The following is a 23,570-nucleotide window of genomic DNA, read 5'->3' on the forward strand; positions in this document are numbered from 1 at the left end:
GGTGTTAAGGTGCAAAACTCATGCTTCCAATCAAGTAATGTACTAACAGTAGCTGGTGGTGGTGGTGTCAAGGTGCAGCACGTATTGTACTAAATATATTTAAGTTAAATCATGACAAATCTTACCTTTCTATTTGTCCATTATCTCTAGCTTGTTGCTGAGGGAGACAGTACACCCCAGTCCAGTCCCAGGTGTTAACCGCCCAACATAAAGACTTGGGTTTTCAGTCTTCATTGTACTTACTAATGATTAGCTACTAATCAAAGCAACCATGCAAGTTGGTGGTCAGGGGTGTAATGCTGAATGCGGACGTAGGAACGGTCCTGTGTTGATGTCTGTGGGTTGGATGTCATCCCCACAGCTGGAGATAACCCTGGTGGATCTTCGCTCGGAGCTGGAGACCGCGCGGCGCGAGAAAGAGGAGATGCTGGTGATGGTGAAGCAGGAGCAGGAGGAGGCCATGGCCGCCATCAACAACCTGGACAAGGTCGGAACAACAACAAACAGACAACAAGCATGGCCAGGATGTCACCGCATGCTGGAGATCCTCTGCAATAGTAGATAGATGCATGCATAGTCTGTAGGGGCATACAGAGGTCTAAATGCACATCCAGAAATGCATGCGATCAGATGGAACCAGGGAACAGAATGTGAACAAACAACAGCATATGTAAGACGATAAAGGACACACATAACTCACAGTTCTAGATGCATGCTTAAACTGCCAGAAAGCCAAATAACAATGGCGATTTCCCCAAATAACAAAATTATTAGCATGTTCTCATTTTGCAACATTTGAAGAGGTAAGTCCACCACTAACTGCACCATGTATAAACCAGGGAACAGCTGACATCTGCATGTTACTTACTGGGACTCCAGTGCAATATGTACACTTAAACCCACATAACCACATTCCTACATTACAGGCAGACAGATTTCTCTCCCCACCTGTAGGTAACATCACAGTAGTTTCCTTGGGTATGTGCCCTGTTTTTTCTCTAACCCTGCCTGCCCCCCTCCCCAGGCTAAACTCAACCTGCTGGAAGAGCAAAAGGAGACGCTCAACAAGGAGCTTCAGGAGGTTAAAGACAAGGTCTGTTACACACGGTTCTGTTTTCAGTATTCAGGACAGCACCATTCTATGACAACCTGTAGATACACAGTGTTGTACATTTAATGCATGCAGAATAGTCACCTATTTCTAAAGTTTTTTTTTTCCAATCAAAGAATTATAAAGCACCCTCTCCAACTGTTTTGATGTCTCTGGATACTTTAAATATAAATTGTATGTTCATTGATCTCTACCAGGTACTTTGATTGCTGAAGCCAATTGATTCTTGACTCTATTCAATCAATTACTAAACCTTAAACACGGCCTGTAAGGGTTCATGTGCAATAACCAGTGTAAGATCAAGTCCCCACACCAATCAGCAAACTGTTCTGTTGTTGGTTGTGTGCCGTGGCCTGTAGCTGCTGAAGGCCAACGCTGAGCTGATGGTCGCCAAGTCGCAGCAGGACCGAGAGCTGAAACACGTCCGCGAGCAGCACGACATGGAACTGGAGAAGGTTCGCTCCGAGTCCCAGGGCAAGGTCGCGCCCGAGCAGCTGAACAACGCCAGGCTGCAAGTGAGTGGTGACGACTCGCTGAACTCACAGCCTGGCACGCAATATGCACACACACAACTCACTGACTCTTGACTGGACATCTGCTCAGTACATGACGTGCATGTTGTAGTGTAAAGTAGAAAACAGGTTCCTCGGCAAACAACTGAACTTCATGCTCTAACACTCGGCTGGACAGTCATGCATGTTTATATGTGAAGGGTTTAAGGAATGGTGGATCGCGCAATAGATGATAACGGCATGTGCAATATTATTTGTCAGGAAAATGACACACCTCCCAATCTTAACAGCTGGGATAAACCTGCTTCAGTCTAACTGCATGGCAGGCATCTGTACTGCAAGAAGAGGTGAATTAATGCATGCAGAAATCCATCAATACATCCTGAAATCCAACTACTTAAGATCAAGATAAGCCAACCTGTACAATTATAATGTTTTCAAATAATGGAAATAGGGAGTGACAGGAATGTTGTTGCATTGCATGTTTTGGATGTCACTATTGATAAAGATTATGCACCTTTTAATGATGTTTTGTCCTCCTTGAAAAAAAATTGTTTTAGCCCAACATAGGATCATCATAGACTCAAGTTACCTTTGAGCCCTACAATTCATTAACTTCATTTTTTCCCCAAATTACTCATTACCCATTATCCTAGAATAAGAAACATTGTAATTTTCCCCATCTCAGGTTATTGAGAAGGAGCGGCGGTGCCGTGAACTCGAAGTCGCACTGGAGCAGCGCTCCACGGAGACCAACAAGCTGCTGATGACAGCCCAGCAGGGCCAGGAGAAGGCACTGGCCAAACTGAAGCAGGACAAAGAAGAGCTGGACAACAAGCTGGCCAAGATGCACGCTGTGTTGAATGAGCAAACTAACAAACTCAAGGAACAGGTGAGACTTTCTTTGTACAGCTTAAGTGTAATCAAAGATGTCCTTGGTGTGATGTATGTACCCTGTTTTCAGCAGCCACTAGCAAAATTCAAGTAGAAGACTATTTTAAGGCTTCATAGATTAAAATGCCGAAGTATAGAAAGACAAAAGATAAGCTTGTGTCACTCTCTGGAGAAAACAACTTAAAAGTTTTGACCTATTACAGTTGCTAAGTGCCATTATATACTAGTAACCTACTTGATACCATAAACTCCTGCAACTTGTTTGGACAAATATGACATTTTAAATGTTATTCCTGTAGCTTACTATCATTCTGTATGGTTTGTTGTTTCATTCCTCTCTTTTAAAGGACTTACCAGTACATTTTGTTGAACTGTTCTGTTCTTTCTATTCTCAGTTGTCGAAGACCTGCCGGTCGGACCTGTTGGTGAAGGACTTGTACGTGGAGAATGCTCAGCTCATGAAGGCCCTGCAGGTCACGGAGCAGCGCCAGAAGGAGGCTGAGCGCAGCAGCCATCTGCTCGCTGAGAAAAACCTCGCTCTGGTCAGGGTCCTTAGGAAGGTCTGCCCTGCTGTCATATAGCTGGTGCCTGTTGAAAATAGAACCTTGTCCTTGTAGGTGTCCTCAGGAAGCTTTATGTTCCAGGCCTGTTCATTTGGATCAATTGTACAGAATTCCTTCTCATTTTATATTAAATGATTTTACTTTATGCATGCTTTATTCTACAAAGCAGAATCATAATTTGGTGTAAATATTGTGTAGATGATGTTTTATCTTGTTTTAACACTTTGTGGTAAATTAACAAGCACAAATAAAGTCAATATCAAACCCTATATGATTAGTTTTTATTGTTTAATGATGATTTTGATTACCTGAAGTCTTTACTTCTCTTAGGGAACTAGCTAGATCAGATAGTCAGCCAGTCTTGTTTTATATCTTGTCTGTCCTTCAGTTCTTGCCTGAAGTAGAGTTCTTGCCTGAAGTAGAGTTCTTGCCTGAAGAAGTGCAATTGCCTCAGTATTTGCCCCCATATATTATATACCCCTTGGCAATGCTCCTCCTTTGGTGCCTTATATCATTCTATACATGAGGATTGTAAATATGTTTTTAATGTATTTCACCTGTACATAGATGTGTGTGTATACAGTCTTACATGTATATCAGTCTTATTGCTGGAAGCATTTGGCTTTCCTTTTACCATACGATATGGAAGTAATTTTTTGTAACCATTAGGAATGTACCAGGAATTACAGCAGGTCTATTTTGCAGTCTGCAGAATTCCAGTTCTATTGTATGTATTTTACTGAAGGTGGAGTTTAAGAATCTTTAAACAAATCAAAGAAGTGAATGGTATTTTGCAGACAGTTTTGTATCAGTTGTAACTGTTGCTAACGGGTTTAGCAGCAGTCCACTCCACAGTACTTCTTGTAAATAAGGGTTTAAAAGACCATCCTGGGAACAGTACAATTTAGATATTCAACTGGTGAGATTACATGTGGACATTCCATCTGTGTTTGGTGAATAAATTTTATTTTGGTGTATTCTTTGTCTCAACTAGCTCTCTTTAAGAACTGTGCAAGTGACACATAAAATCATACCAAGGGGCTTCGAGTTATATCAATTAAATTCCATCTTCAGACCTAGAAGTAATAGCACTGTTTGACCACTGATGGATGGCAACCAATAGTTGGTGTGCACACGGTAACTGGGTGGACAAGTTGAACCTTCATGGTCATGCAAGTCCTCAAAGTTTGCCCTTGGTAAATGTATTCTTGTCAAGTGTTAATGACATTACTTAAATTGCTACATACTTGTAATAAAAATCTAGTTGTCACTGCATACTGCAAGGTGACAGCACATACACATACCAGGGTGTCGTGGGGCGCTCGGTGCTCAAGAAAGAGAACACACTAAAATGCATTTAATAGCACAGCACTATTTATTTCCACTTAATTCATGTATATTACTTTCTCTGAACGCATAGCTAAGGCAAACCAAACTTTTTAGCACTCAAACAATATTTTCTCGAAGACAGACATCTTGAACTACTTGGAACATCACTCAACAATTAAAACTTGTAATATACAGATTAACATCTTGAAAAATGCTGAGCTTTAAAGCGACATGGTACCTTCTCGGTGAAGTGGAAAGACAAGCTCAGAGGAATGCTCAATCTTCTCATAAGTAATGCAAGTTGCCAACGAATCTACCTTTTTTTACTTAGTTATTCGTAACTCCAGGATTCTTCTGTCATAGTACAAGGTTCAGGTACAGACCAACTTATCTTGCACTTGATGTTGTGTTCATCAATGTTTGGAGTTGTTTTTCCAAGCATGTTATTTGTGCATACAACATGTGTACTGTATGAATGAAGCCACATCACATGTTAAATGCCAGCCTCACTTTACACTGAGCAGTTGTGAACACTTCCTGTACTACATTTGTCCTTGAGATGTCTCCGACAAAGAAAGGATGGTATCCTATCCTGATATACAGCCTGTGTAATTGAAACTACCATATACTGTTTAAAATCACATCATTGTTGTTTTGTTACCACAGGCTGGTAGTAATCATGTACACTTTCAACCTAAGCCTATGTGATCACAGTTGATGATGTTGAGCTGTGGACATTTGTCAACATCACCATTGATGACTGCTGAGCAAAAAGTCACATTAATGTTACTAACTTGAAGGTCACCCACTTCAGTGGAGGTGGTACAGCAACTATGAAGCTTATTTGTGTCATAATTACCTACTATATGAAGAAACCGAGCTTATGATAAACATTATTACAGCAAGAGCTGTTCTGTCTACTAACTGCCAGTTATGTTAAGCTGAAGCTTTGTTGTTTGGATGTGATTGAAGATATATTTCTTCAGTCAGTATAAACAGTGGAACTTACATCCAACAACTGTAACGGCAAGCCAACAGTTTAGCCTACATATTTGACAATGTCTACAATCATGGCTGTTATATTTAATGTATTATGTTACTAAATCGTTCAGTCTACAGCCAGTATAACAATGTTGAAACAGTAGTATGAGAATGCAGTTCCGTGCGATGTCTCTAGATGGCATCAATGTCCAGGTCGTCCTCTTCCTCCTGGTTGTTGGTGGGCACCTTCTCTGTTTTCAGCTCGGTGGCCTTGTTGTCATACACAACCTGGAAAAAGATAAACAACTTACTTTCCATTCAAAAAAGTCTCACTTCAGAATCAGATGCAATGTGAAGACCCAGTTTGAACATATTTTCATGTCATCATAATTTTCTCACCTCTTCAAAATTGGCCTATTTTGTCTCACATGTGTTCTAAAGCAGCAAATAAACCAAAGTACACAACAAAGCACAGATGGTATTCTTTGGCTGCCAGAAAAAAAACTCCAGCATGGTTTTCAAAAGCATCTACTGCCTTGTGAGGAAAGGTAAAGACCACTATCGGCCCATCTCCAGTCCTGTGGTACTCACCTCCACCTCGTCCTCATCCTCACTGGTCTCCTCCTCAGCCTCCTTGAGCCAGGTGATGAAGGGAGCCGCCTTGTCGTGGATCTGCTGGGACAGCTCCTTGGACACGTACTTCTTAGAAACCTGCCCAGAAAAACAGCAAGGTCAGTACCAAGACATCAGCGTCTTCTGACAGTATACAAGCTACTTGGTGGAAAGTGCAATGCCTGGACTTTGCCCAAATCTTTTCAATGTATTACCTGATCTCACTAAAACTTACTAAAACTTCTAAACAGTAATCTGAGTGTCTCATGGCACAGCATGATTCAGTAAAATGACTACTAAGGGTTTCATGACTTCAACTTGAGAAAACTGAATAACATCAATAAATTCTACAAGGGAGTTCTAAAGACTAATTCAATCTAAGGTATGTTGGCATAGTGGCAATGACTGTGGCACTTGTCTGAGTCATGTACCATCAAGTGGACTATGAAACAGTAGCAGGTACACTAGTGAGCATGAACTTGTGAGGAATGAACGACAGAACTCCGCTGTACCTTGTCTCCCCACTGCAGGATGACCTCCTCGTCCACCAGGTCCAGGTCGTACATGGTCTTCAGCAGGACGGGCACCTTCGGCAGCAGGACCTCCTTGTGAAGGTTCACCAGCTGCTCAAACCCTCCCAGGAAATTCTTCTGGGTTTTAGGGCTCTCGTAGCAGAACTGGGACATGAGAGAGATTACAATGTTAAAACTAGAAACACTTTACAAACTGCTATATGTATATTTACATACTGAAATAGCAATAACAGGGACAAAATGGTACTTAATCGTTTAGCCTTGTCTTTCAGGTTGTTCATACTACCGGTATATCATATTGCCACATTTCACGTATCTATGATGAAAATAAGATCTGGTCACAAGTAGCCTTTTATTTTTACAACATTCCCACACAACAGAGGAGCGATAGAATCATGACAGGTTTAGCAGTAATGAAAATGGACAAAGAAGCTATAGGAATATAGAGCTGCCAGTTGCCAGACGTACCCGGAGGAAAATTTTGCGGTACTTCTTGAGCTGGGTGACCATCTTGTCGTCCAGCAGCAGCTCACACAGCACAAGGATGCCCTTCTCATGCACCTCCAGGCGCTCGGCCTCCGCGAAGATCTCCTTGTCATTCCCCTCAATGTGGCCTGCATCACGCTTGGCCTAAACACAGGTCATACAGTCAGGAATACACCAAGAAAACTGTGACAACTGGAACTGAGGATAAAGAGGTAACGACTAGTTGCACTTTTTTTAGAGGTAGGTAAGAACTGAGAAATCTCTTTGCTAGAAACATTACCACAATACTAATGTTGCTTCAACAACTTGTCAACCTTATCTTATTACAAATAATGACTCCTAGCCTTATACATTCTCACAACCACAATTGGCAAATTTTCAAAGATAGCCTTAATGTTTAAAGCCTTTCTCTCACCTTGACAAATTCAAAGAACAGGTTGAGACGTTCCTCAACAGTCTTGACCAAGTCGTCGTTCAGAGTTATGGCCTTGGCGCCGTCGGTCAGGAGCTGCTCCATACGTGCAGCCACCGCCTCGGCACTCGTGTCCACGGACCAGTCACCGTCATCACCCCAATCGTCATCCTGGGGATGAACACAGTTTATCGATCTTTCTTTCTTAAAGGTACAGGGCTCCAGACTAACTTTTAGACCTAGGAGCACTATGCTCCTAAATCAAAAAAGTTAGGAGCACCAGCAAAAATCTAGGAGCACCACTACAAAAAGTTGGAAGAACAAGCAAAAGTCTTGGCCATATCAAGTAATACTCCTATTAATAGTATTAATCAATGTTAACAACCAGGAATAAAGTATTTGAATAGATCATAAAAGATAAAAGCCTACATTTGGCAATTCAATGCATTCAATACCTTCCTAAATGCTAAATGATACTAGTATGACAGATTTTTAGAAAAATTGGGCATAGGTTACCCGGCTGGCCCCTATCCGGGGGCCACAGTGCCTCAAGTTCAACAAGTGAAAAAATACACAATGGTATTTTCAACTTGGAACAAGGCAAGTGATGATTCACATGACCATTTGCGATGACATTAAAAATGACATAAGCTTTAGTGATATATTGGGATTTTCAAAAAAATTGGGCATAGGTTCCACGGCTGGCCCCTATCCGGGGGCCACGGTGCCTCAAGTTCAACAAGTTGAAAAATACACAATGGTATTTTTTACTTGGAACAAGACAAGTGATGATTCACATAACACTGAATGATAAATAAATAGATAACTCTAAAACTTATCTATTGGTTTCATGACCAAAACAAATAAAGTCAAATTCCATAATTTGAAACTTCACTGCTGGCATCAAGTTCAACATTTTTACAGGCATTTTTTAACCCCCACCCTCTGTCTACAAACCATCCAAAATACTTTAATATCCTTGAAATTCTTGCTCAATAGTATCAAAAATTATCTATTTGTGCCGGCCCAGTCAAATATCTTCGGTTCCTTTGAAACGCACAGTTCAAATTTCGCGCGTCAGACCGCGCGGCGCCGCCATCCAAAGACAGGCCGACCGCATGGAGAAAGCTTTGCTATGCATTATAGACCGCAGCAGAATGAAACTAGCACCATAAGGACGGGCAGATCATGAGCTGTGAAATGATACGGGTAACAAAGAGATTTAATATTTTTGGGGATAAAACTTCAATTGATTTTTGATCGAAAAAAATCATCGATTGAACAGGTGTAAACATGAGCGCAGGAAACAGGCTTGTCATTCTGCTGCGGTCTAAAAACATCATGGCGGCCCTCCAGAAGCGCACGGCCGCTAGTGCTCACTTTCATCGGCAATTTCTGGCGTTTGAAACATTTTACAAATCAAACAAATACATCACAAAGGAGAGAAACTTATATCCTTTATTTCTATGGGTAATTTTGCCACTAGGAACGGATAGTTTTTGTACCGCAGGCGTGGGAACATGATAGAAAATATACCGACGATTTTCGCGGTAGGGTTGGAATACCTAAATGTTTTCAGCTTCACCGCTTAGACCCCGTTCACACTCATTTTTTTCAATCGCGATTGAAGTATAATCGCGATTGAATCAATCCGATCGCGATTGATATTTTCAGTGTGAACGCTCCCAATCGCGATTGGAACGATCCAAAACGATCCAATCGCGATTGGATTGTAACTACCTCCGGAGGTAGTTTGATTGGATTAATCGCGATCGGATCCAATCCAATCCTATCAAATTTTGAGTGTGAACACAACTACGATTCATTCCATCGCGATCGGCGGGGATTTCGGCTGGTTCCGGGGGTGGGAGGTCATACATGCGGGTACGTGGGGTCATAGTTCGCATCGCGCGGGAAAACAAACCCAATCCGCACGTCAGATCGCTCTTTTACAACAACAACAACAACAACAACTTTTCATCGTCAACAATGCCCAAGAAGAAGAATAAAACTCTGTCAGCAACTTCAGCTGGTGGCAGATGGCGCGATGAGGAGACCAGGGTCCTCATCGCAATCTGGGGGAGAGAGGAGGTGCAGGCCAAACTGGGGAAATGTCACCGAAAGAGGGACATTTACCGCACCAAGTGACAATGTCTAGCGGAAAAATAGACACAGAACAAGGACAACAAGGACAACAGCAACATTTACCAGATGATCGCCGATAGCATGCTTCAATCGTGCTTCAATCGCGATCGGATCACGGCGTACTTTAATCCACTTGGCGAAAAGCAGTGTGAACGCAAAAGTTTCTTTGCGTTCAATCGCGATCGGATCGAACAATCGCGATTATACTTCAATCGCGATTGAAAAAAATGAGTGTGAACGGGGTCTTAGTTCTGCAGCCATTATCCTGGCGCAGGTCTTAATTTTTTATTGTCGCACCGTGCGACCGTGATTTTAAATCTAGTCGCATTCTCAAAAAACTGTTCGCATACATGTTGCATGCGAGTCGCACTCACGAGCGCTGAGGTACCATGTTATCTACAGGCTGGTTGTTTCTGTATACATTGTAGTTTGGTTCTCATGCAGTTGACATTACTACAGCAACTTGATGACAATCTATCATTACACTTGGCATTCACCCAGAATACCTTTCAAGCCATGACATGTGCAGATCCTTGATTTACACAAGAATTTTACAGGATAACCACATCAGAACATCTTATAAAACATTTCCTTGCAGTAAATAACATTCCCTTGCAGTAAATACCATTTGATTGAAGTAAAGGAAGTTTGTAACTGCAGTAACGTACCTCCTTGTCTGGAGGTGGGCTGTGTGAGGTGGGCGACCCACCGTCAGTCCCATTCTCCTGCTGCTGCTTCCCCTTCTTGTCACGTTTGCGCTTGGAGTCCGTCTTGCTGGGGGTATCCTTGGCTTTGGGCTGCACATTGGAAACATAGAAAGGTTAGGAATTGATCAAATCTGCCCCAAAGTACTAAAATTTCAATGAAGTCAGCCATTCTAAGAAAACAATGGTACTATCAGTTTTTTTATCTTCTTTGTTTAACACGATCTGTTACATCAGAGACTCCAGTGTTCTCGCCAGGCCTTTTCAGCATAGGGGCCCCCTATGCTGTGATTTGGACCCCCTATGCTGTGATCTGGACCCCTATGCTGTGTTTCAACCAGCATAGGGGTGTTCCTTCCTGGGACAAACCTTGTGACCCTTCATAAATCTTATAAAAAGTTCATATTTGGCTTTAGAATGAGGCTGTAACAGAGGAAAAACTCTACTTCAGAAAATTTATCCCTCAAAATGCATGAAATAATCTCTCATTGGGTTATGAATTTACAAATTTTCCGGGGGAACATGCCGGACTCCCTACTCTGGTCATGTCTTCAGCACTCCACGCGTGACTTGCACCGCGTAAAGTTGGCCTTCTGTACCTGACCCCTATGCTGTGAAAAAATTCTGGTGAGAACACTGGACTCAATACATGTTTCTTGTAGAGTTGTATTGTTTGATATTCAGAAAACATGTGATAGTCATTCAGTACATTTTTTTGGTTGAATTCATGCAACCAAATCCATTACATTGTGATCAATTTTCCCAGCTTTTTATTGTTTGAGGCAACATGACCAAGGCTCCTCCCTTCAAACTCAACGTCAGAAGCAGTACAAACCTGATCTGGAGGGTACTTGAGAATGTACGTGGTGAGCTTGTGGGTCATGTCAAGCATGGCCGAGTGGCCACAGGCAATACAGTGCTGGGCAATCACGCCTTTCTTGACAAAGACTTTCTGGAATAAAGAACAGAGCAACAGTCATGAGCCAGAGAAAACTAAAAACTCTTTTTTTCCAACCACTCAGTAACCCGGAACACTCATATCTCTAAAAACCTGGGTTACTTTAAATGATTAGCTCCATGTTTGAAATCTGAGACCTTGTTTTCTCTCTCAAAAATATTAACACAATCATCACTAGTAATTCCTGTATATCTTGACTTCCATATGCAATGCTGCAATCCTCCAACATTTACCAACTATATACAGAAGTGTGTGCCCTTATCTTAAGCCCCAGACAGTTCTGTTTGCACAGCAGTCTACGACCCAGCATAGAGGTCTCCTGATCCGTTCTCTGCTTACCAGGTTAGTTTCTGGGTTGTCGCACTCTTGGCAGAGGACGAACTTTTTGATGAAGATGTCGAGCAAGTCTTGCAGTTTAGCAGCATCATGGGCACCGTTCACGATGTAGCGATCGTTCTTCACATCCAATTGGGTCTGTGCACCAAGCTCACAGCCAAAGAACTTAGTTGTGTCTGCAAAACAAAACAGTCCAGTTCTAGCGACCTCCTCATTTTTCATGAAAGCAGTTACAGACACTTCAAGCTTCATCTTGTGACTCCACCTAGCCAAGGTCATCACATTGCCTGCTAAGTGACAAAAACAACACTGCCTTTTTACATTGTTCACCATATTTGCTATTCTGTGATGAAGGCTATTATAAACCAATCTAAGTAATTGCTTTCTGCACACAACTAAATCAATGAACAAATAATCAGAAGCTGAAGATTTGTGATGGTTTAACAGAGACAGGTGTTAGCCTGGAAAGTACTTTTCAATGACCTGCAGCCCAAGCTACCAGCTGTAGAGATCCAGGACTTATGACCACTAAGAACGATCAGTTACTTACATGTGGCTGGGCGGCTAAGTGCCTTGGCAACTTCGGTCATGTTGGGGATCACCGTCTTGATGCCATTTCCTTTTCCTTCCACCTGCAAGAAGACAGGAAATACCTCAAACTTCTATCATCAAGGCAAAGATCCTCAAACTTTTAACTTAATATTTTGTGACACTTATCAATAAGAAACCAATGGCTTTATGATGTGAGGATACCAAAATATAGACAAGGTACTATCAACCATGTCAGCATGTAACACAGGATTGTCAATACAGCCAGACTACAGGAAATCTCCCTTACCTTAGCTATGATGCGGGGCATCTTGTAGCGATAGAACTGGTCTTGCACTTCTCTGTTGACATTGAGTGCCATGGCTGCTGGTTTCTGTTGTGTTTATTCTTATACCGAACACACTTAAGATGACTCTTTCTACTGCATATCAAGCGCTCGTTCTTGGTCCAAGGCATAAACCTGGTGGTGAAGAGGACAGGACAACTGTTAGTGTTAGCGTTAGTTCCACGAATCCAGGGGATTACCTGAAGACCAACAATAAGTGCACAGATGGATCAATACACACGAACTCTAAGCACTTTGAAGATGTACAGCAAGTGAGCAAATGAAGTATAGCAATGACAAGTAAGGACAACTTAACAATGACTTTGACAGGGACTATGACAATATCAGCACACTTAAATTTCTGGTTAGTACTTGCAGAAACAACAAACATGCAATAAATGGAGTAGAACAAAGATGACCTTGACTGGGAATATGACAATGCACGTTCACTCAAAATGCTGGTTAGTACGTTTTACTTGCAGAAACATCAAACACACCAATGTGACATTAAACAGTAAGTATAACAACTTCACAAAGAACAGATAACAGTCAGAAAGGTATTCCACAGACTGGGGATAGACACACACACACAAATACAGTTGGAATTACTGAGTAATTCCAACAGGGAAATCACACAGGTACACACACACTGGGATCCACCAGTGAGCTTAAGAGAAGAAGACACACCTTATTGGCCGCGGAACCCGTGGGTGCTTGTGATGGACCCACCTGATTGGTTGAGAACTGTAGGAGAGTCCTGTAGGGTCACTGAGATTAGCCCAGGGCCTCAGCAACAACTCTGTAGTATGGAGAGAAAGACATGAAAGATGGCATCAATCGCTATTCTCTTCACTGCACATGTAAGTTATGTGACAAATGGGTATTGGTAGAGCAAAATCATTGTGTGGCCATTGATTTTTATAACCAGGATTTCTGAACATTAGCCAGCACCTATTAGATGTCTGTGGCTTTCCCGCCTTGTACAAGCTTACAAGCACATTACTGCAGCGCTGGATCCCGGATCTTCTCATAAGGGCAGATTGGATCACGACCGTATTCAGTCAGGCTCACATAACTGAGCGGCTACATGTCTGCATAGTAATGCAGAACTAAGGTCATGTCAAACTGAGTGGAAAAATTGCCTTTGGTCTTTTGCCAAACTTGGGCGTCACCAAATTCCCTCATCCCCGCCTTCTTGCATTGAATATTGGTATCTATATACAAAAATGGCACAGAGAGCCGGCTTTTGTTTTAACAGATGCTTCATTTGCATTATGACAGGATTATTCAGGGAGGACAGAAGACACCCTGAGGTGGTAGGACAATCAATACTTCATAGTGAAATAGGCTGATTGATAGAGCTGATTGACACCATCTTCCTACCAGACAAAAATGATGCAATCACGGATCAATTTTTTGGCGCATAACTGAACAATCATGCAGCCCAAAGCTTTTCTAAGCGTCAAAGATTGAACTGTGAAATGATTGACCTCACAGTGACTTTGCTAGTTTTGCCATGTGATGGACATGGAAAAACCAGCAGTACAATGTTTGATTGTCAGTATTTGTCTCCAGCCTTGAAGATATCCAATAAAACATTTGGCACCTAATCACTGGTACATTAGTACCAAAGAACTGGGATTTAATCATCTTAATGGCGTCATTAACCGTGAAAACCCACATCACGTGCCATGTTACCAAGTGCCATGCCGTGAACTTCCCATATGGAGATTTTCTCATGCGGTTCAGCATACAGTAAAAGATACATTCTCACAGCCAAGAATAATCTGTAAACAGAACGGATAGACGATAAAGTTTCCATGATCGCGAAGGTAAGAAACGACCGATCCCTTCAATTTATAAATCACAAACGGAACGTGTCCTGAATGTCCATATTATGTGTCATATCGATCCATGTGGCTCTCTGTATTACGCAATTAACCTAAACGGTTGACCATTCACGAATTTAACTGTCGCTTCTATCACCTGTGCGTTAAGTTCGGTCACTGAAACTTATCAGGAGGTTTCTACTGATATGACAATTTTGGGAAGTCCCTGCTACGTGGCCTGGCCCCACACATGGCAAAATGGGGCCTGAAATAGAAACTTGTCCGCCATGTTGAAAATTCTGCCGCCACTCGGCACGTACGAAGATACGATTCTTTGACGACGTATGGCGGACCGATTCACGAGGAAATTGAAACTGAAGTGACCCAAATTTTGCTCATTTTAACTTACCGTTGCGACAAAACAAAGACATATACAAAGGTTGCGGTTGCAAAGCAATGGTAGACACAGCAAAGTGGTGCCCAGGTAGGGTGTTGGATGGCAACAGAATCCGTCCGGGATGACTGCGCGCAGTATACCACCGTCTGTTGGAATAAAACAGATAAAATTCACTGTAAATCAGCTTCAAAATAACCTCTGTAGTTTGTCAAATACTCTAACCATATTAGTTGACAGATAGTTCCTCAAAACGGCAGAATATTGGAAGAAAACATGCCACACTACGCAGCACCTCACTCTCCTCACCTCACGCGGACTGTGGTCAAGCAAAATGTCGCAACAAGAAGATACCCCGGATGTAGAGAACAGCCAATCAGTGATGGCTGAGGTCTTAAAACGTCATCACTTTCGACCAATCGGACAGCAGACAGCTGACCCCACCCATGACGTCATTGCTAGAAATGAAAAATTTCCCGGGAAATTTTCGTTGCTATAAAATCTGTGCTATTCAGGATCATTCGGCAACACGTGGGTCCCAGTGGTTTACAGCGGAACGCGATTTACCGAGATAACTGCGGTTGAGATAGTTAGATGTTTCCCTAAAGTGAGCTGAAACAGACAGTACTATTCGTGTGAGGGAAATGTGTTTTCCATATCAAATAGTCAAATACCAAAAGCCCACTTTAGAAACTCAGAGGAAGCTATAGCGGGCCATAGGACCTTGCTCTATCCCTACTAGAAATCCCAACCATAAGCTATATGTAAACCCAATTATGAAACACTAATCGCTGTCTTAGTTCAGCGTGAAAGGAGCAGTATCAATCGATGATTGGGGTGAGATACCCATGACTAGGAACAATTACAAAATACATGACCGTACCTGTAATTTACTCTCAGAGCCGACTTTGAAAAAGAAAATTCACACTTTAAAACGGTAATTACACATTTTAGATAACACCCCAGAAGATACCCCAACTTCTAGAAATAGGTTCCAGCAGAATCCATGCCCGGGATTCCTGAGCTACAACACCAACCCAGGGTATAATTGTCAAATTTATCAAAGAACTTTAAGAAGAGAAGGATTATGTAAAAGAGATGGAAGAAGTATAGAAAACACACAGTTTTTTGTTACATTTCCATGAGTTTATTGACTCGACATGCATCTTAACTGCATCCTAGGTGCGGTTTAACATCATTATTATTCCTGGGTGTTGTTCACTAAAAAAGGAGGAACCCCTCCCTTGACTCATTCCAGCTAGCTTGTCTCATGCCAGTCTTGGCCACCTGGGGCCAAGGTGTTTGACAAGACTGTTACATTGTTGCCCCATCAATTTATTTCAACCTATTTGTGAATGTATACGTGTTTTTATAATCTCTTTGATATCACTCTTTCATAATCTATTGTGCTTATTTGTCGAACAAGATACTTCTTCACATGCTTCAAATACGTATATTTGCAACAATGTAATAAAAAATAGAATCTTTTAAAATAAGGTCACCAGACTTTGACACAAGCACCAAACTTCTGCAAAAAAAGCTCCTATGGTGAATACAGCAGTACAGACACAAAGTTACAACAAAACACCAATCAGTTTGCATATGTCTATGAAAGCATGAAAACGAAGAAAGTACAGTAAAATTAAAGAATTTGGCAAATCAGTTATTTTGGCAATTTTGTTCTGAAGACCTGAAACTCAACTCTTACTGTACAGAAATTCTATTCATACACAAAGTGTTGTCTGGACAATTATGTTTTGAAAAAAAAATTATAGCTGTTTGCTTGCCAGTCAAAAGTGCAGCCCACTTTATAAGGTATTTACAGTACTTTTGCCATCTACATTGACAATGAGTACAAGAAAACCAGCTTTTCATGAACTATGACAGGGATCCCAGTAAGTGTGCATCCCTATGCACTGAATTTACATTACATAAACATGGTGATACAATTACAAGGGTCTGTATTGTTACAATATCATACAATGTGTCTCATACAATGCAAGTTGGCCGAGCTGCAGTTATGACTAGCCTCCTTCGCAGACTTCCTGGAATGGCGGCATATTTCATGTATGGAAAGGCGGTCGTCGCTCGGCGTCATAACTCCCTCTGCAGCGAAAGTCCCTAAGACGGCATTAGAGAACCTTGGCCCGTGTAAGAAATCACCCCCCCCCCCTCCCCAATATATACGCCGCCGTTCCAGGAAGTCTGCGAAGGAGGCTAAGTTATGACAACACTTGGACTGAGATACTGGGTGACTGGGTGCAGTAAATAATGCAAGCAGAGAATCTACACTGAATTGCAGCAATAGAACAGAGTAATACTATCTTCAGTACTTTGTGTCCTACATTTGGACCATTACCAGGTACATGTAGTAATGAAAGATACAGGAACAAAACAGTGGCAGAACAGGAAACTATGCATTGATAAAGAGGAGGAAAGGGACGAATTTTTCCACTAAAATATTCTTTCTGACTTTATGGTTGCACTCTGGCAGGCATTCTTTAGAACAAAGGATATTAAAGGGCTTGTTTGTCAGATTAGAATACGATTTCAAAATTTCCTGTATTCAAAATATTTAGACAGATAAGGCAGGCTGGTGATACATGTAGGGCATAGCAGACAGCATTAACACTTCAACACTCTTACTACGGCTACGCTACACTAAGTCTAATGTATTGATTCTTGTTGCACAATTCCTATACTTGTCAAACCTTTGTGCATGCTTGATTTTCACTAACAGAACATGCTCTGTACTTTCTACAATCCAGGAGGCACATACCATAACAGAACCTGAGATGATAAGTCAGTGAAAGTCCCCTAGTGAAGCACAAGAAGCCTTGTAAACACACAATATATATTCAATCTTTTCTACAGCACATACCACAACTTGAGACCATCAAATTATGATTTATGCTACAAAGCCTAATATTACACCTTTCCTGCTATGACACTGCCCATGGAAACAAAGCAGCATGAACGTCTCAACACACTGAAATAAGGCAAAGGTTGCCCCTTTCAAAGGTCTACACAACAATGTGGAAGCCTCGACTTGACTTGACTTGTCAGTAACAAGGATTTCAATGCATGAACCTCACTCTATCCATATATACATGTCAATGTACTCATACCACAGCAGTGACACCAAGTTGGGATTACTTTAACACAGATTCTGGATGTTTCATCCAAACTCTTCAATCAATATCATATTAATTATTTAAGGGACCACACATATGTTGAGAATTGTAGATATAGTTTTGGCAACATACAACATTGTGCATTTGTCAGCTACAAAACAACTGATAAATAACATAGGAAACAAACACTGAAAGGTTTGAAAATGAATACATCTAGAAGACAATCTACCAATTTCTCTGCATTTTGTTCAAATTATGCAAGGTCATATAGAAACACCATCCAAAACAAGAGTGATGTTCACGAGTTGCACGAGTGTTTTGCAAGACTTAAAATACACTTTCACTCTAATTTGCAGTTAATAGTCAAATCAGAATTATCAAATACTATATACTCAGTACATAATGTAAATGCCATACCCTGTTCTTTTGCATTGCTGAACATGTATTCAACACATGGAATCTATGGGCATTACAACAATCACAAAGAATTCTACAAGTTCTTTACAGTACTTACAGAGCTTGTGATATGCACTACAGACTCCCTAATCACACTCTTATTTTCACTTTTTGCACAGCACCATACAATTACTGCATTTGTGGGTAGACACAATATCAGTTATTTAAATATATATCTTTGGCAACATATACAAACACAAACGCATAACAATGGAAAGGTGATGAACATCTTTGAATGTAAAATGAAGTAACATGAGCATTTATATGATAACAAATATAACTTCTCAGAGAGAACATCTATTCATTTCATGTTATACAATATTGTCTACAACAAAAGCTGCCTGCATGGTGTTTTTCTGAATCAGATGATACTGCATCGTTATTTCACAGAATTAATCATCATTTTACTACACGCCACTTTTCTTTTCAAAATAAGCTATGGTCTTGTTTGAATCTTTTTGCTTGCACTCAAGTTCCAGCCCTGGTCAGCTTATTCTATATGACGTGTTTGTTGGTGCTACGATGTACTTACAAAGCAAAAGCAATGTTTGTGTTTGCACGGATTGTTTTCTGCCGACTGTCCATAATGAAGGAATACATGTATCATTCAGCAGAGACAACTGGATTATGCCACTACTGAAAGACATTGCCTGTCTGCATTGTGTACGAAACAATGCAAAACAAAACAATGTCATACTGAGCATCTGTAAAATTCTACTGAGTGCAACAAGTTCAAGACAGAGAAAATCTATCTGAACCAGTAAACATGCCTGTTTATTTGTTCTTCCAACAGCATCAGAGGAAGGAAAGGCTTTTTCCAACCGATGCCAGTCTAGTCTACTACAATATTTACGGCCCTGAAAGAACACTTTAACCCACTCATATCATTTCCATGGCAGCTTTGCCCAGATTGCATTATGTAACTTGATTTCCATGTCTTCCACCCCACCAAACATCACACCTTCGACAAGGTAGAAAACAGCAACGATGGCGGTTATTTTGAGGAAGAAAAGGTAGTTGACCATGAGGTACAGCATCAGCACTATAAAGTTACCCCAGAAGAGGATGGAGAGCCAGAGGATGGCCTTGACCTGCTCCTTCCGCAGGTGGTTCCCTGTCTTTCGTCCATCAACAAGATTCAGATCCCTGAATCGCTTCCTCTGGTAGAATTCCTTGAGCTGCAGTTCTTTCTCTGCCCACCGGGTGGTGCACCAGAGCTCCAGCTGGCCAGTGGTGTTGGGTAGGGTGCGCAGGGGGTGGCGGCGGATGTGGAAGTGGACCTCTCTTGGGAAACGGCCTGCGAACAGGTCCATCTCGTTCTGCAGGACCCCGGCTGGGTACCCGACCGTGATGTCATGGATGCAATCAAGTTGTTTGGCTGGTGGAGGAAGGGGGAGACACATAAATCTTTTACATATCATCAATAATTCAAATCCTAAAGACCTTCTCTTTATAGTGAAATCATGAGTGATTAATGTGTTTTGAACTACCTCTTCTGAGCTTTTCCACAATGTAGACGAATCCTGTTGTTCTTGGATGGAGGACATAGTTGTACTTTGGAAGATTGTATTCCTTTGCATAGTCGTTGCTGCGTTTGTGTGTGTACTCAGTCAAGTCTGTGCCTTCTGGGAAGAGCAGCAGTTGGGTTTCATGTCTGATGGATGTCAGGTAGTTCAGCATCCTCTTAATGATTTTCTCATCCTCATCCCATCGTCTTTTGATGAAGAGGAAACAGCCGACTTGCATGGCCCAACCTGGCACAACAACAACAACAACAGTGTACTCTATAGTCGTAAACTTCAGCCCCTAAGGACTATTGTTAGCTAGAGTGAAGAGACACCAGATAGCATCCAACATACACACACCCACACACATACATACACACATACATACACAAACACACATGCATGCATGCATGTGCATACACACACACACACACACACACGCATGTGCACAAACACACGCACGCACACACACATGCACGCACACACACACACACACACACACACTCACATGCATGCATGCATACACACACACTCACACACATACACACACATACATACATATACATATACATACACACACATACACACACACACACATATATATACACATACACATACATACACATATACAATTCACCATGAAGGCCACACATCAGCACACCTGTGTCAGTACAGATAGAAGTTATGTGCATGTTAGTGGAGTCCTTATTCCCCTGTTGAATCACTTCATGGCCAAATCATCAAAATCATAAATAGACTTACAACTGTGTATCTGGAGTTGTGCAGCTCTAGATGCTCTCCGTAGTCACACCAGAGACCAGACATTCTGATAATTCATCATTGGAAATGTTTACAAATATGACATTTCGAAGCATAGTTTCCCTGGCAATTATGACAACACAAATATCTCCCAATGTTTGTTGTGAAGACATGGTTCCTGATAGTTAAGCTACATCCCCTGACCTTTCCTGAAGAGGTTTGTGTCAATAAAGAATAATTCCCATGACCATCTGTGCTTATGTCAACAAATGAATTGCCTCTGGGACTTAATCCCCCTACATAAATATTCAACAACTATAGCATAAATAGACTCATGATTGCTAAATCAAAATCCAGACATGATTCACATTGATGTGGCCTTACCTACATCAACAATTTGCCAGCAAAGTATGAGACTGTTCTAAGATTAATCATGGCATGGATATTCCCACTGGCAGTACTGTATCTGATCAAGGTAATGTTTGACACCTCAACATGGCAGCTTCAGTGAAGAAAAAAAGGAGACACTGATATAGCCTCACCTGGTCCTGGGATGTTCTTAAGCGATGTCTTGAGGATGATTTTCTCCTTGGACAGCTGCCCTCTGCGCAGCAGACATGACCAGAGGAACATCCAGTCAAGACGTGACCTGTGGTTCATGATGATGAGCGTCCGCTCCCCTCCTCGGATGGTGTCCCCTGTGATACGCACTCTGACACCATACACAAGCTCTGCAGGCAGCATGTACAGGGGAAGGACAACAGTTTCGGTAAAGCAAATTCTGTATACAATCTACTCTGATCTTAAAAGAATGTGTCTGATATCTTCAGCTTTGGAGTTGGCTTGTGTAATCACAAGGGATTAGAGCCATTTCAGCAACACTGTAGCGATATTGTCCTGTACCTTTACTTGGACTTGATACTGAGGCTAGTAAGTTTACCTTAAAGTGAAAAAAGATCATTACAAGATATGATATCGAGATGATTCCAGGAGCCCATTAAATCAGCTCCATGTACAGTAATATAGGTATGTGGAGATTGTTTTCTTTCAAGAATGTGAAAGAACAAATCCCATGCTTTAAACAATGTTATCATGCCATTCTACACAAATTCAATCAATCAACATGCCAATAAAGGTAGGCAAACAGTGTGATAACCGTCTGGGATTTTTGTTGATTTAAAAGCTCACAAAGATCAAACCTTTTGTGGACAGGACATATGATAAACTCACCTAGAAGAGCCTGTATGGAAAGATAAGATAAAGAACAAATCTCAGATAAGGGTGATCGGATCACAATCAAATTCTCATTCATGTAGCAAGATGAGCAATATCAGACAGATGATTGAAGCACAGAACACAACAGAAAATCTCATTAAAAGCCAAAATATAACATCTACCCCTTGTATTTTCTTACATTCAATACCGTCTACTTCATTATGGATGTACAATTTTGATGAGACAAAAAACATCCATCAAATCAATTATTGATGTGGCCGGATAGAAAGGTTTTTAATTTTTTTGACGAGCTGTGAGTTTGTCTTGAGCTTACCACTGGAAATGTCTCCCACCACGCGATGAGCTGGTCCACGACAGCACGGTACCACTTCGGTCGTATCAACATCAGCGGGAGCATCGGGGTCAGGATGTAGATGGCACCGAAGAAGGATGAAAGGAACATCAGGGAAGCGAACAGCGTCCCACCCAGCCAGCTCCTCTGCCATGACCACATCTTTTGTAGTCCTAAGTCAATTCCTAGCCTACTGATGGAGGTAGGTTCTCTCCAGGATGGAATTGGACAGGAACTGAAGTATGGCTCTGTTCACATGTGGAAGAATCAATCATGAACATCACACCACGAATAGTTGAAAATCCATATTTCCACTAAATTGGGATATGCTTAAGTTATAATTGTAGGAGCAAATTTCTTAAATTAATAATGTCACCAGTACCAGTGTATATAATGGATGGAGGTTGAACAGTGCAAGTCTGTATGCAATGCTAATGCATATAAAATGCATGATCTAAATAGTGACCATTAGAGTCTGATTTGCATAAATTGGATTTGCATCTAGAATTAGATCTCCTAGCATGTGACTGGTTCATGACCCATTATAGTAACATTAGACATATGTTACCATGTACGACTGGTAAATAAACGCTGCGAGATTTATTCAACACGCGTTTGCGCTGACGGAAATATTCGCATAATTTCTGCATATTTGCATGAGTGCATGTGTACAACACTCAACAGCACTGATTCATGCATTAAAAAACAATATGCAGCTCAAAGGAAGGAAAATGGGTCGGGCGACGTTAGACCTAGTTTCTGTGCTTGTACTATGTTTCTTCGAGCTATCAGGTCAGGATGGCGATTCCTTGGGGTCCGTTAGAAAATATCCATCATGATTTTGTCATGTCACCCGCGCCTCATGATCAGCACCTGCACACACCCTCCCCGAGTTTATGCCCATTTTCAACGACGTGCAAGCTAATATCTTACACCTTCGGACACACACAAAACTAGTACAAAGTTCCAGATCACAAACCGCGGTACAGAGGGGAGAATATCTGTGTACAAACCTTGTGGACGTGCTGTGTAAACCGGCAGGCTGCTGCGGCACTTCCGCACTGCTCGGACCGTTGGGCGGGTTAAAGGTTGCCCCGCGCGAGGCATGCTGGGGGTAGGAAAGTGAAATAAGCCCGCAAGGAACAGGTGTAATACCGAGGTCACATTTCCAAAGCCCGGTCGGGTTGCTTTCGGGCATGAAAACGTATAGTGTATATCAACAAATATATACAAATTATACTAATGATCACATTTCTTTACGTTTTGTGTGTTTTGTAGTCTTTTATATCATAAGTTACTTTTCTTTCCAGCTGCCCGACTGAAAGCCGGTTTGGAAATGTGACCCAGTGGCATGCATAGCGGGGGTTATAAATGTACAGGAAATGTGATAATATATGGTGGGATAACTTTTAAGTGACAGCGCTCTCACACTTAACAAGTCGAAGCCTGGCCGTGCTGCTTTTGCGTCAAGAGACA

At 41.6% G+C, this 23,570-nt stretch overlaps 3 protein-coding genes across 13 annotated transcripts in view; 1 reads left to right on the top strand and 2 right to left on the bottom strand.

The window, feature by feature from the left end:
* Nucleotides 1-4,057, top strand: part of LOC136433235 (ninein-like protein) — a 31,546-nt gene extending 27,489 nt beyond the window's left edge. For 7 of the 9 annotated variants that reach the window (XM_066425229.1, XM_066425227.1, XM_066425231.1 and 4 more), the window contains 5 exons: nucleotides 362-487; nucleotides 1,025-1,093; nucleotides 1,471-1,626; nucleotides 2,312-2,515; nucleotides 2,913-4,057. In XM_066425229.1, coding sequence (XP_066281326.1) covers nucleotides 362-487; nucleotides 1,025-1,093; nucleotides 1,471-1,626; nucleotides 2,312-2,515; nucleotides 2,913-3,098 — 741 coding nt within the window. In that variant the 3' untranslated portion in view covers nucleotides 3,099-4,057. The remainder of the gene's footprint in view (nucleotides 1-361; nucleotides 488-1,024; nucleotides 1,094-1,470; nucleotides 1,627-2,311; nucleotides 2,516-2,912) is intronic. The other 2 variants (XM_066425232.1, XM_066425234.1) reach the window with 1 other exon arrangement.
* A 375-nt stretch (nucleotides 4,058-4,432) lies between these two features.
* Nucleotides 4,433-15,111, bottom strand: LOC136433237 (eukaryotic translation initiation factor 5-like). 2 transcript variants are annotated; one of them, XM_066425241.1, is made up of 13 exons: nucleotides 14,983-15,111; nucleotides 14,689-14,822; nucleotides 13,180-13,249; nucleotides 12,415-12,585; nucleotides 12,127-12,208; nucleotides 11,580-11,752; nucleotides 11,118-11,234; nucleotides 10,247-10,375; nucleotides 7,437-7,604; nucleotides 7,004-7,165; nucleotides 6,515-6,679; nucleotides 5,982-6,101; nucleotides 4,433-5,678 (listed from the first exon to the last, which is right to left on the bottom strand). In XM_066425241.1, the coding sequence occupies exons 4-13, from the start codon at nucleotides 12,484-12,486 to the stop codon at nucleotides 5,583-5,585; spliced, it is 1,284 nt and encodes a 427-aa protein (XP_066281338.1). In that variant the 5' UTR covers nucleotides 12,487-12,585; nucleotides 13,180-13,249; nucleotides 14,689-14,822; nucleotides 14,983-15,111; the 3' UTR covers nucleotides 4,433-5,582. The 2 variants fall into 2 exon arrangements, with proteins under 2 accessions (XP_066281338.1, XP_066281336.1); XM_066425239.1 differs by having other exon boundaries at nucleotides 13,138-13,249.
* A 686-nt stretch (nucleotides 15,112-15,797) lies between these two features.
* Nucleotides 15,798-23,216, bottom strand: LOC136433236 (lysocardiolipin acyltransferase 1-like). 2 transcript variants are annotated; one of them, XM_066425237.1, is made up of 6 exons: nucleotides 23,108-23,216; nucleotides 22,077-22,342; nucleotides 21,758-21,767; nucleotides 21,070-21,258; nucleotides 19,754-20,017; nucleotides 15,798-19,641 (listed from the first exon to the last, which is right to left on the bottom strand). In XM_066425237.1, exons 1-6 carry the CDS (start codon nucleotides 23,199-23,201, stop codon nucleotides 19,148-19,150), a joined length of 1,317 nt encoding a protein of 438 aa, XP_066281334.1. In that variant the 5' UTR covers nucleotides 23,202-23,216; the 3' UTR covers nucleotides 15,798-19,147. The 2 variants fall into 2 exon arrangements, with proteins under 2 accessions (XP_066281334.1, XP_066281335.1); XM_066425238.1 differs by lacking the exon at nucleotides 21,758-21,767 and having other exon boundaries at nucleotides 23,108-23,188.
* Nucleotides 23,217-23,570: the final 354 nt, after the last annotated feature.

The sequence above is a fragment of the Branchiostoma lanceolatum genome, chromosome 4, assembly GCF_035083965.1.
Source record: "Branchiostoma lanceolatum isolate klBraLanc5 chromosome 4, klBraLanc5.hap2, whole genome shotgun sequence".
Taxonomy (NCBI): domain Eukaryota; kingdom Metazoa; phylum Chordata; class Leptocardii; order Amphioxiformes; family Branchiostomatidae; genus Branchiostoma; species Branchiostoma lanceolatum.